This window comes from Cadophora gregata (assembly GCF_030347475.1).
Source record: "Cadophora gregata isolate MNR1 chromosome Unknown scaffold_13, whole genome shotgun sequence".
In the NCBI taxonomy this organism is placed as follows: domain Eukaryota; kingdom Fungi; phylum Ascomycota; class Leotiomycetes; order Helotiales; family Ploettnerulaceae; genus Cadophora; species Cadophora gregata.
Window position 1 is genome coordinate 1,328,055 of NW_026695936.1, and position 11,961 is coordinate 1,340,015.

The following is an 11,961-nucleotide window of genomic DNA, read 5'->3' on the forward strand; positions in this document are numbered from 1 at the left end:
AAGATCGTTCTCCCTTGCATTCATCTTCATGATTCTGTTTGTAAGTGGCTTACCGGGTAAACTCCATACACTCGCTAAACCTAGCAATGCACATTTCATGTCACGTAGCTTCTGTATTGAATGGGCTATCATTCGGGCAAAGATAAGAATAGCTTCACCGTTGATACTTAGGTATTGCCTAGAAGACCATCGCGTTGTCGTTACGAAACTAACAAGTTCTATCTGAGAGTGTTGGGAGGGAACGAAAGAAGCCTGTGCAATATATTGGACGTGGAATAGACTCAGCACCTGCCTACAAGACGATTAAGACCGAAGACGTAAGATGTTCTCAGGAACATTAATATTGATAATCTAATGGTACAATCTATTTTGAATGCCTTGAAAGTCCAAACTTCTAAGAAGCTGGTGTATCCGTTTACCCAATCGCGTCTATCTATCCTACAAAACATCAGGTGTCCGAAACCAATTGCTCCCGATTCTCATGCCTTTGCAGCTCCAGAACGTGCAGTGAAAGCATCGAGGTCGGTCAATGCCTTCTGCAACACTTCCTTCTTCTTCTGTTGCTCAGCTCGCTGGGTGACAGTGCGAGCATCCTCAGACCCCAGTTCATCGACCTGCTCGTCGGAGAGTTCCCAGGCAACGTGAGGGGAGAAGCTAGAGATATGTTAGTCTATACATGATATAAGAGAGGTAGGATCTAGCGGATTTAGGGGGAAGAGGTCAAGTTGTAATGAGGGGAGAACTGACACTCCTGGTAGACGTTGGACAAAGCATGTCTCTACAGCATTGACGCTCACATCGTCGATAAACTTTCTTCAGTGCCACCTGAGATACATTAGTGTTGGGAACTGTCAAGCGAGGGGACACAGTGACTCTACCTTGTAGTAAGCCGCAGCAACATCCGCAGCGAGTGATACGGAATAATCCTCCACATCTGGTCTGGTTCCATTCATTAGCATTGTGAGGAGATGATACAATGCCACTTCGTCTACACTCTCCTGTGGAGACTCTACGGTATAACCACAGGCAGCTTTTGCAGCAGCAGCGAACTTCCTGTCATGGCAGCGGCCTTGGATGTCTTGTACAGTCCCGGTGAGATAATCGTTGTTATGTGATCGGGTGAATAGAGAGATGGGGCTTGAGCAGTTCATCCAATTTTTGCTTTAGATCTTGGCGGAGATTTGACAACGAGGGCTGAATCAAGCCCTTCATCAATCGAGATCTGGTATTCTCATCACACAATTCAGAGAGGCGCTAGTTGAAGGTAGTCGCTGCAGCTTCACTAGGGAAAAGAAATACTTGTCAGTACTGTTATCAAGAATTGTAAGTTGGGAAGGCGAAAAAAAGCCGAAATAGATGAGACGGGAAACGAGACTCGAAATCGCTGGAAATATGTGCGTTTCGGGACAGTCGGGACGACAAGAACGTAGGAGAAACTCACTGAACCTGCTCGGCAAGGTCTTGAGTGATGGATTCCCAAGGCTTGCATTGTCGGCTGAAGAGGTCTCCGACCACGAGAGGGTTGAATGTGCCTGGTAACTCACGACCCCTGCACTCGACCATGAGATCTTTGACTATTTGCAAATAGTCGCTTCTCATGAGATATTTTGACGTGACTCGGCGTGTAGGTTCTTGATCGTCCTCGACTATCTCCAGAGCGTGATTATGAAGGACCTTCTTTCCAGCGTAAAAGGTCAAAGTCTTCTGGAAGTTCGCACGGAGACGTCGATCAAAAGCATCATGTTGGCCAGGGTAAGACGCAAGGAACGGATCGGCATAAACACCATCGATACCTGCTTGTATCATAAAGGACAGCTGGTTGCTGATACCAGGGAGATACCTGTGGTTCTCCTTCGTCGTGCTGCTTGATTGCCCAAGCTGGCACAACTTGCTGGTGCAGTCTTTGATACCCTTCTGTACATCGCTTTCCACGCCGGGTAGCGACTCGCTGAGCTGCTTCCAGAGAACACTGCGCAGACGGTCCTTCAATGCAGCTACACCAAGTTGCGATGGACTAAGAACTTTGCTCCAACCCGATTCTGTGAAGAATGCAGCTTCTCTCTCATTTTGCTGATCGGATGTTTCATCGGCAGTAGCGTGGCTTTTATTTCGGAGGACATGCCAGCCCAGGGTGAGTTTGACATTCTCATTTTTGGATAGCTCGACTAATTGTCCAGATCAGCTAAGCATATTCGGGATGCCAGAATCGTCGTGTGGGGGAAAGATTCAGTAGCGATGAATCCTTACTTACTGTAATACTTCTCGGTATCTGATTCTGGGTCGATCTTGTCCGGCTTCGTGATCAAGCCAAGTGTTCTGGTTCCGGCAGGGTCAATCTGTCTAGCGAAATGGGTGACAGGTTGGTTGGCGAAAGCACTGTCTGCTGCGACAACGGCTAGGATGGTACTACGCTTTTGCTTCATGTATGAGACAACGAGATCTCGTACCATGTCCACGTCACCTTCTGACTTGGATAGAGTTAGCCACTCGAAGAATGCTTCCAGGATGATTGACCAGCAGGATATTATAGCGAAGCATGGACGAGTTCATAAAAAGGAGGTAATCCAGTATACTTATTGATTCTTATCCGAAGCACTGAACAAGCCAGGGAGGTCCAGCAAAATTAAGTTAGAAGCAGTTGGCGAAGTACACTCAATCCTCAACACATCAGTACTGAAGACTTTGGCACCCTGACCAGTTCCCGTGAGGCCCATTTCGGCCTTCGCAGATTCAATGATCTTAGCAAAATTCTTCTGCCCACTCTCCTTCTCATGAAACTTCAGAAGCTTGACTCGCTCCTCCTCAGTCCTACTGGCAGAAGGTTGGATTTGGACTTTGATCTCGGATTTCTCGCTTCGGCGGAGGATTAATTCAGTAGCGAAGCGGGTACAAAGACCCTCTGCGGTTGGGAAGGTGATGCCGGAGAGTGAATCCAGGGTGGATGACTTTTCGGAGGATTGAGAGCCGCAGACGATGATCTGGGGAAGGTCGACACTGGAATGAAGAGTTAGTACTGCAAACGAGCCTGGGAGGAGGATAGACCAGCGTGACTTACTAGTGACTGACTCCGTTGGACCGAAGGGCATTAAAAATGTCCAGCAGATCACGATGGTTGCTGGAATGAATGAATCTCGATGTTTTCTGGGAGATTTGCTCTGCGAGCCCGATCGCGGTGGTGGTTGTTTCTCCCATTTGGGTCCGTTTGTTGCGTGACTTGCGGTCGCTCATCTGCATCGGGTATCCTAACTGGACGATTAGAGCGATCCTTGTAATTGCGGTTGATTCGGTCATAGACTTACTTTGGAAATGTGATGGCAATCGATCTCTGGCAGTAATAGCTGGAGAATTAAGACGAAGTTGGGCCTTAAGTAGGGAAGAGGTTCTTTGGTGATGCAAAGGTCAAGCTTAATAGTGAGACGGCATCATGCAGGACCGTTTAGAGAGCGCTCAAAGACTTGGAAAGGAGACCAAGGGCAGTTCGTTAACAGAATGAACCCCAAAGCGGCAGGCAGCCGACATTACTGCGAATATAGAACATACCATTGAGGGAAACCCTTTCAATGATGCCGATTGCCAAACCACATCCCTTCAAGGATACTCAAAGTCATAAAGACCTCCATACGGACTTCCGTATGTCCTGAAGGAGAAGTTTCGGATAGCACGCTTTCTTGTTAAAGCAAAGATGAAGGGAAAGCAGCAAGTCGTATCCCGCAGACTCACTAAGTCTTAGATTTTAACAGGTCTATGCTCATTGACGCCTGGCTTCATGATCACCAGACATCACTCTCTGTACAACCCCTCTCTCAACACCCAGTCTTTCACACCTGTCGTAACGAGCTTCCCTAGAGCTTCCTCGTCGCCCTTCGAAACCGCATTCCTCACCTTCGTACTACTTACGACCTCCTCGCCATCCTTCCTCCCCTCCACCATCTCAATCCTCTTCTCCGTAACCCACTCTCTTAAGCCCCCAACATCCTCTCTCTTCCCCTCGCCCAGCTCTCTCAAGTACCTATCCTGCGCCTCCCGATCACCCCACTCGTCATCAGCCCGGTACGTAACCCTCAATCTATGTTTCTCCAGAAAAGGCTGGATTGGCTTGAGATTATGTGATGGCGGGTAGTATTTCGTATCAAGCAGTCTGACTAACGTATCGTACCCTATTAAATGTACTTGTTCCGTTCTAGGAAACGGGTATGCTTCTGATGGCGATATATGCGGGTATTTATCTGCAAAATATGGGAGTGTTGTAACTGCGATATCTATCCCAACTTCACTTGTTTCGGGTGCAGATTTTGACGTTGTCTTGAGGTTCACGAGAAGATCTTGTGCAAATATTTCCATCATTGCCAATCGCGCTTCGAAAGACGCCGGTTTGGGAGCCTTGTCCGCATTTTGTATGGCAAGGAGAAGGAGAACACGGTGAGGGGTTGATTCAGATGTGGAGGAATGGAGGGCGGAGAGAATTATGCGGGCATGGGCGAGGGTAGGCGGGTTGAAGGACGAATCGAGGATATAGAGGGTTTTTGGAGGCGGAGGTGGGGGAAGGGCTGTTGTTGAATTGAGAGGTTTGGGGATCGAGGAGAGGATTCGGAACGGCGCGTTCGAGGTGCGGAAGCTCTGGAGGGCTTGTCTGAAGTGAGCGAGCATTTGATCGGAGTCTGAGGAGGGAGATGTGCTCATTTTGTGTCAGGATAATTCGACCTAATATTGGCAGAGCTCGATGAGGAGTACCTATGTACCTTAACGTACGAAGCTGCGAGTATGGATGATGTCCAATCGGACATTTCAGATGCGAGGCTGATGAAGTGGATTCAGGCGAAGGTAGCGGGGGGCTTCAGGGCTTCATCCCATCCCATCCCATCCCGTTACTTAACGTCCCACCCCACCATTCCGCCCACCCCCCTATTCCGGCCACCTCGCTTACATTCCGTATTTCCTATTCAACACTTAATAACTCTACATTATGTTATCTTTTTAATTAGATATTATAGAATATAATTCTCCTTATTATTCCGGTTCTATAGGTACAATTTAATATTCTCTAGCTGCAATTTAAGCTTCCCTGATAGCACGTGTTATAATAAACTTGGAATTCAGGCTTATTTGAACCTTCCTCTTTTTCCTTAGTCTCAATCGCTCTAATCGTGCCTCTAACTCTTTAATCCTCATATTTACTTACCCTAATTCATGTCCTTCTTATCAAATCCTTTTAAAACCTTCCTAAAAAGCAAACAACGTGTTAAAAGTTAGTTATATAACCTAGCTATCAAGGAGTATAGTTATAAGTAGATCTCTTTTCCAGCCTTCGGAGTCTATATCTTAATTAATATACTAGAAACCTTTATAAGTAGTACTAGCGTATCTTAAGGCCTTAGAGAAGTTAGATCTATCGATTTATTACTATTTTCTAATAGTAAAGGGCTTATTAATAGCTTTACAACTAATACCGGCTATAACCCTATAGTTCTCTACCTAGCCTTAATATTAGATAGGGTAAAACTCTCTTGCCGTGCCTTATAATAGCATATAAGGAAATTGCGCTTACTAATTAGAGTAGAATCAATTAGAGAACTCAACTTTTGAAGTTCTTTCTAGTAAGAACATTTAAGAACAGAGAAAACCGTTAGATTAAGAGGTTATAGAACATGTGACATATATACAGGTAGGAACAGAAGGTAGATATTATTTTTAAGGTATTTCCAAAGGAATTCCGTAGTTTCGTAACTCCTATAGCTATCTAGAATAAGAAGCCTTACTAAATCGTCACGTGGTTACGTTTAAAGGATAAAGACTTTCTCTAACCACTTAAGAGCTATAGTATTAGTTATCTACCTATTTTCAGTAGTAGTAAAGTGCCACTAATCAAATAGGTCTAATTAAGACAGAAACTACTATTATTAGACTGATTTTCCCTTGTATATTACAGCTAAGTATATAGAACTACCTGTTACAGATATACACTTAATAATTAACATCTAAACACGTGTACCTAGCTATTTCCCTTATATCTTACGAGATTCAGCACTCCTTATAATAAGTCTATTAAGACTATAACCTTCTATAACACCTGTTTCGTCTATATTCTATCGTTAGTAAGCTGGAATCACTTTAATAGCTGGAATCTCTAGTTTTTAGAACTATAGCTATATAACTTTAGAACAAGCGCAATTAACACGTATAGAATCAACGTATATTTACTTCTTAGTCTTTAGAACAGGGTTACGTGCTAGAAATCGAGTTATCCAGTGTTTCCTAAGTAGTTAGTAGTCTCCCTATAAAGCTAGAAGCCTGTTACGAACGCACTCAGAAGGAGTATCACGTGTGTCTTGGCCCTGAGGCTCGGCAGCATTGCTGCACAGAGAAGCCAAGAACTAGGAACGAAATCACGGGACCATGTGTCACGTGATGGCATGGAGCTTTTGGAACCATAGGGTCCAAGGTTCCTGGAGCCTGGGATCATAGGACCCATAGGGATCCAAGGCTAACGAAGGTTCTATATAAGACTGGCACGTCTGCCATTAGATAGGAGCTTCGTGCTCAACTTCAAATAGTATTCTGATACTTAGTAACTGTCTTCCCGTCTACGTGATACACCTACCTCTCGATCATCAGAGATCAACTGCAGCCTTCTGTATTTACAGCGAGTAAATACCGGACCGTTACAAAGCCTCTCTCTAAAAACCCGAATCTATACGTGTATAACTCTATAGCTAAGAGACTCTTAAGTAAGAACCCAATTAGTTAAACGATTCTCTACTACTATAGGGAGTCTTTGCAAGTAACTTGCAGCTTCCTTATATGATAGAGTCGTTATATTACAGTTACGAAGTGTAGACCTTAGAACACCCTAGTCAAGCGATACCTTCCGTAAGGACTTACTATTTGCCACGTCCCTAAGTGCACACATAACGTCATACTTAGTATATTAAGGCTTCATAATAAGATCAATTTATATTCCAAATATCAAAGAAATCTATTAAGGAATAATAGAATTAATAATTATTGAAGTAGGTAGGAAGAACTAGCGGTGAGTTAAGCGAGGTGGCCGGAATGGGGGGGTGGGCGGAATGGTAGGGTGGGACGTTATACCACAGGGGTTGGAGCGGGGGCGAGGCGAGGCTGACACCCACGGGCACCTGCATGTTTGTCCGGCGAGCCCGGCTGCTCGTGCACTCTGGATATGGATAGTCTTGACGACATTGAAGTTTTCCAGTCTCACCACATCTTCCAGCAACTGTACACCTCTATTGCAATCATATTACAATCATGGCGATCGTTCAAAACTGGTTACCCCCATCGAGGGAAAACTACCAGCTTGTTGTCCATCTCTTTCAGTTCTTTCCGCTCGTAAGCCTTGAATCAAGAATAAGCGGCACACCCAGAGCGGTGCTGATCAGGAACACAGATAACAATCTTGCAATGGGTTCAGCCATGGTATGGGGCAGGAAAGACGTCGACTAATAGTCGATTTAATATTCCGGGGAAGATTGCTTGGATGACCATGGAGCTTCCAGGACCTCTGACGCTGCTGTATGTGATGAGTACCTTACCTGCTCAAGTTGGTATGGCACAAATACCATGGGAGAATAAGGTCATGGCTGGCCTTTATGTGAGTATATCTTCATTGTCTTAGTGCTTCAATTGGCGATTAAGTATATCATCTTCCCCTACTTATAAACAATAGATCATCCACTACCTTTACCGAGCGATCCTCTTCCCAATAATCGCTCCTTCAATGTCCCCAATCCATCCCCTCGTTTGGCTTTCTGCCTTAAGCTTCCAAATTACCAACGGACTCTCCATTGGGTCCTGGCTGGGAGGTCATGGCCCAATTTCCCGCCTCGATTGGCAAAGTTATGGCAACACCTATAAAGCAGGTGGCCGAATCGAGTTCGGGATGTTCCTCTGGGCATTCGGCCTGATGGGCAACGCATTTCACGATGATGAGCTCCGCGAGATCCGCCGAGCAGCCCTTAGGAACCAAGAAGCAGCATCCAAAGAAGCCGAGCGGAGTACGGGGAAAGGTAAGGCGGCAAAGAAGGGGGTGGATAAAGTTTACTTGATTCCCGAAAATGGGCTCTTTCGCTGGATCTTCTATCCTCATTACTTGTGTGAGTGGATCGAGTGGACTGGGTTTTGGATTGTCGGAGGATGGGATTGTGTCCCTGCGAGGACATTCCTACTTAATGAAATCGCAGCGATGTTGCCAAGAGCGCTGCAGGGAAAGAAGTGGTACGAAGAGCGATTTGGCAAGGAGAAGACTGCTGGCAGAAAGGCGATCATACCAGGATTCTTGTGAGTTGAAGCGGTGTCGTGTGAGGTTCTTTGAGTAGCGGGCGTTTCACGGGTAATGATGTTGTCGTATGGTAACATGGCAGTTTGAGATTTGCATTTCCACTTTCATTATTCTGCCTCCATCAAACAGGCACTTTATAACTAGCTCAAATCACCAAACTTAGAACGTAACAGTCATGTCTTCCCATTACCCCATCCTAGTTCATTCCTTCAAGCGCCAAAAACATAGTGTTATGAAACAAGAAAGACATCAAATCGTATTCGTGTGCGCGTCTGTTGTTCTATTCTTTCGTCACTGGGATCTGGCATATCGCTTCTGCTCCCTTCTCTGCATGATCTCGGCCTTCTTCTCCTCGTTCTGAGTAGGATCGTTCTTGGCATCGCCATCTTGACCCGGATTAGCCATCTCGTACTCAAGCATTTTGATGAACTTGTAGAAGAAGACAGCAATGAATGTGCCGACCATTGGTCCAACCCCTGTGATTTTATTAGCACTGCTCGAATGTACCAGACCTGTGAACAACTTACAGTAGATCCAATGCTCCCTGTCAAATACACCAGTGACGACACAAGGTCCAAAGCTGCGAGCGGGGTTCAGCGATCCGCCTGTGTAGTAAACACCAACCATTTCCGCAATGAACAAAGCAAGTCCGATGCCCACAGGTGCAATAAAAGTAGCTTTGTGCTTCTCCTTAGCCAACATGAAGATCGTGAAGACCAGCTCGGCAGTTAGTATAGCCTCGATGAAGACGCCTTGAACGATACTCGCACCGCCAGCTAGGGTGGTTCTAACGTTCAACTTGGTAGGGAAAAGACCAAGTACCATTCCAGAGGCGGCGATACCACCCGCGATCTGAGCACAGAAGAGACAGATTGCTCGAACGACAGGCACGGCTCCAACCATAACCATACCAAGGGTGACAGCTGGGTTGAACAGCCCTCCAGAAATACGGAAGAAGATCCACACATTGACCATGAGCGAGAAGCCAAAGATAATTGAGATATAGAGATAGACCGAGACGTTGAAACCAGTTGCACCACCGGATGTAGTATTGGTTGTTGAGGAGCTGTCCGTCGAGGCAACAGATTGAATATTGGCAACTTGCGTTCCAGCAAAAGCGAAGAAGAGGAACATAGTAGTTCCCACAAATTCTCCAATAGTAGCCACAAAGTCTGTGAGAAAGTTAGTTGAAGCCTTTCAACACCTTGACTGCGACTTACGATTCTTCACGTCACTATTCATCCATTGTGTCCAAGGAAGCCTCATAACCTCTGCCTTCTCCTCAGCACTTAGGCTCTTGAAGTTGAGCGATGGGCGACCATTCCTATGAACATCGTAATTGTACCCATCGATACTCTCTTCATCACTGATTCTCTTCCTATCAGTATGCCATCCATGACCACCTTCCAAGTCTCGATCAGTTCTGGTCTCCTCAAAATATGGTTTTGACGCCGAGCCCGGGACTCTGTCCCAAGTATCAACATTTCGATATGAGCGAGGTGGTCTTGAACGCTCGAGCGAGTCGGGGTGGTACTCATCTCTCCGAGAATGTCCACGGTCTTCGTCACGATAATAGCCGTCATCCCTGGATCTCAAAGGTCTTCGTGATCCCCCGTCTTGGGAAAATGAAGGTCGTTCACGGTCGTATTCACCACCCGAGTGTCTTCTAAGTGGTGCTTGATTGCTGGGTCTGCGTCTGAGACCACCTCTAGGATCTTCGGACGAGAAAGGCTGATCGATGGGTGTCCTCTCGGGAGAGTAGCCGATTCGTGGTTGATGATATGCTCGCATGGGCGAAACTGGAGGAAGCGCTGGTGATGTGGGACGCTTGATGAGTTCTCCATCCGTTGTCTTCCCGCCATAGTGAACGGGAAGCTCGCTTGAGCCGTCGCCTGGCATGTTGACAACGAAGGCGGGGAGGAGGATAGGAGCTAGGAAGTAGATTAGTATTGGATTACTGCCAGAAGTCGAGACCAGAGTCTGAAGATGTGTCTACACGTCTAAACTGAACTTCTTTGAAAGTATGGGAGAGTGGGAGGATATATACTAACCTGGTATCCAAGTCTTGGATGGTCTTCGTCTAAGTGCCTGCTCAATTTTGACTGAAATGTGACCGAGGACTTATATCTATAAAGTTGCTCTCAAGAATAGGAGATAGGTTTAATGAGATTTTTTCAACTGCAGGAAATGGGACCTGTCAAAGTAATATAGACGTTTCATGCTGCCGAATCCTGCTCACCCATTTGCTCACTTACCCACTCATCCAGCCGCCAGCATCTGAGATGATACCTGCCAGATGAGCTTTCGCATTTTCCCTGCTTCCAAAAACCTTCACACCCGCCACCGACGTACTGCGAGCCACCGCCATTTCACAGCCTCGAGGTTCGACATGCCTTGTATGCCTGCATTACAAGCATGTAATATAGAATGCATTACAGAATGTAGAAGTCAAATTTTCAGTACATGAGTCCGAATGGCTAGGGACTGGAACTCTAGACAGGAGTTCAAGGAAATCCCCCGCGAAGATCAATGCAAGCCAACGTGGACCCGGGGGGACGGTGCTTGGTTGTGGTCTCGCCAGAGAGCGGCAGATCAACACAAGAAATGGCACAGACGTATTTCGGGCGGAAAGTCATCAGAAGTCAAGGAAGCGTGACGTGACTGACGTCAACTCAAAGTTCAGATCGGGCATCCATACAAGAGTGCATGCGAGTGAGATGGTGAAACGCAGCTGGGGAGGTGTGGTTTCTGGATGTATAGAACAACTCATAAAGGGGCTCCGCGCCAGGATGACCCTCGAAGCGAAGCTTCACTGCCACGCCTCCCAGCTCTGCGTCAACCACCGCCAACCTCTTCTGCGACACGCCACCGGGATGGCATCTCGACAAAATGCAGATAACAAATAATGAAGAATGGTCGTAAGACTGATGCTAGGAGACGAGCAGCCCCATGATGATCGAATTGATTGATGGCTGGACCTCCCGACTTCGGATGCCTGCCCATCGCCCTCAGTGTAAGGACTACCCTTCGCCCATAGTTTCGAAGGAATAATGCGATTGTGTTAGTTACGATGCCGAGAGTCGTGTTCCGTCCCGTCTTTGGATAGAAATACTTGAACAAATCCTGCATCGTTGTCGATGCCTAGAAGCAACGGCCAAGAAATCTCTTTGCAATGCCCACATGGTCGAGTTGAGGCCGGGATGGTCTAGAAGTCACGTGAGTTTACATTTCCTCTTTTTTTCTGCTACAGAAGCTTTGGGGACCAACACGTACTTTCTGCATCGATCGCAATATGCTCGCTACATCTTCCCTAGTCGCTACGGGTCCCCAACGCAGCAACCCAGGCGGACTCTTGTCCGAATTCCACCTATGGATCGATCTATAGTCGATATCCATACCTCGCAGGAAGAGTCACCTGAGTAGACCGTTTGTTGAGACGACATATTGATACAATCCTACATGTATCGCAGATCGAGCAATTATACAATGGGGAACCAAAGTAGCAATACATATATTTTCATGCGAAATATCTCTCCAACCATACCTCGCCTCTCGGATTCGATGGCATTGCATTAGACAGAAGTAGTGGTTTCGAATGGGTCTGCCATAGTAGCCCCTGTTATCCTGCTATCAAGTTAAAAAGAATGTAGCAAAGTTTTCTTTGA

The 11,961-nt window shown here is 46.4% G+C and overlaps 6 protein-coding genes across 6 annotated transcripts; 1 reads left to right on the forward strand and 5 right to left on the reverse strand.

Annotated features, from left to right (window-relative positions):
• Window positions 1-606: 606 nt before the first annotated feature.
• On the reverse strand, window positions 607-1,151 carry ONS95_003906 (uncharacterized protein; the record flags this gene model as incomplete). Its single annotated transcript, XM_058497240.1, has 3 exons — window positions 607-654; window positions 748-825; window positions 879-1,151. The coding sequence occupies 3 exons, from the start codon at window positions 1,149-1,151 to the stop codon at window positions 607-609; spliced, it is 399 nt and encodes a 132-aa protein (XP_058353183.1).
• A 103-nt stretch (window positions 1,152-1,254) lies between these two features.
• ONS95_003907 (uncharacterized protein) lies at window positions 1,255-2,450 on the reverse strand (the record flags this gene model as incomplete). Its single annotated transcript, XM_058497241.1, has 3 exons — window positions 1,255-1,282; window positions 1,442-2,165; window positions 2,252-2,450. 3 exons carry the CDS (start codon window positions 2,448-2,450, stop codon window positions 1,255-1,257), a joined length of 951 nt encoding a protein of 316 aa, XP_058353184.1.
• Window positions 2,451-2,573: 123 nt separating this feature from the next.
• Window positions 2,574-3,192, reverse strand: ONS95_003908 (uncharacterized protein; the record flags this gene model as incomplete). The annotated part of the gene is made up of 2 exons (XM_058497242.1): window positions 2,574-2,994; window positions 3,056-3,192. 2 exons carry the CDS (start codon window positions 3,190-3,192, stop codon window positions 2,574-2,576), a joined length of 558 nt encoding a protein of 185 aa, XP_058353185.1.
• A 588-nt stretch (window positions 3,193-3,780) lies between these two features.
• ONS95_003909 (uncharacterized protein) lies at window positions 3,781-4,680 on the reverse strand (the record flags this gene model as incomplete). The annotated part of the gene is made up of 1 exon (XM_058497243.1): window positions 3,781-4,680. One exon carries the CDS (start codon window positions 4,678-4,680, stop codon window positions 3,781-3,783), a length of 900 nt encoding a protein of 299 aa, XP_058353186.1.
• A 2,503-nt stretch (window positions 4,681-7,183) lies between these two features.
• On the forward strand, window positions 7,184-8,467 carry ONS95_003910 (uncharacterized protein). Its single transcript, XM_058497244.1, has 3 exons — window positions 7,184-7,347; window positions 7,406-7,609; window positions 7,685-8,467. Exons 1-3 carry the CDS (start codon window positions 7,267-7,269, stop codon window positions 8,297-8,299), a joined length of 900 nt encoding a protein of 299 aa, XP_058353187.1. The 5' UTR covers window positions 7,184-7,266; the 3' UTR covers window positions 8,300-8,467.
• Window positions 8,468-11,896, reverse strand: ONS95_003911 (uncharacterized protein). The gene is made up of 4 exons (XM_058497245.1): window positions 10,348-11,896; window positions 9,517-10,227; window positions 8,824-9,468; window positions 8,468-8,772 (listed from the first exon to the last, which is right to left on the reverse strand). Exons 2-4 carry the CDS (start codon window positions 10,193-10,195, stop codon window positions 8,588-8,590), a joined length of 1,509 nt encoding a protein of 502 aa, XP_058353188.1. The 5' UTR covers window positions 10,196-10,227; window positions 10,348-11,896; the 3' UTR covers window positions 8,468-8,587.
• Window positions 11,897-11,961: the final 65 nt, after the last annotated feature.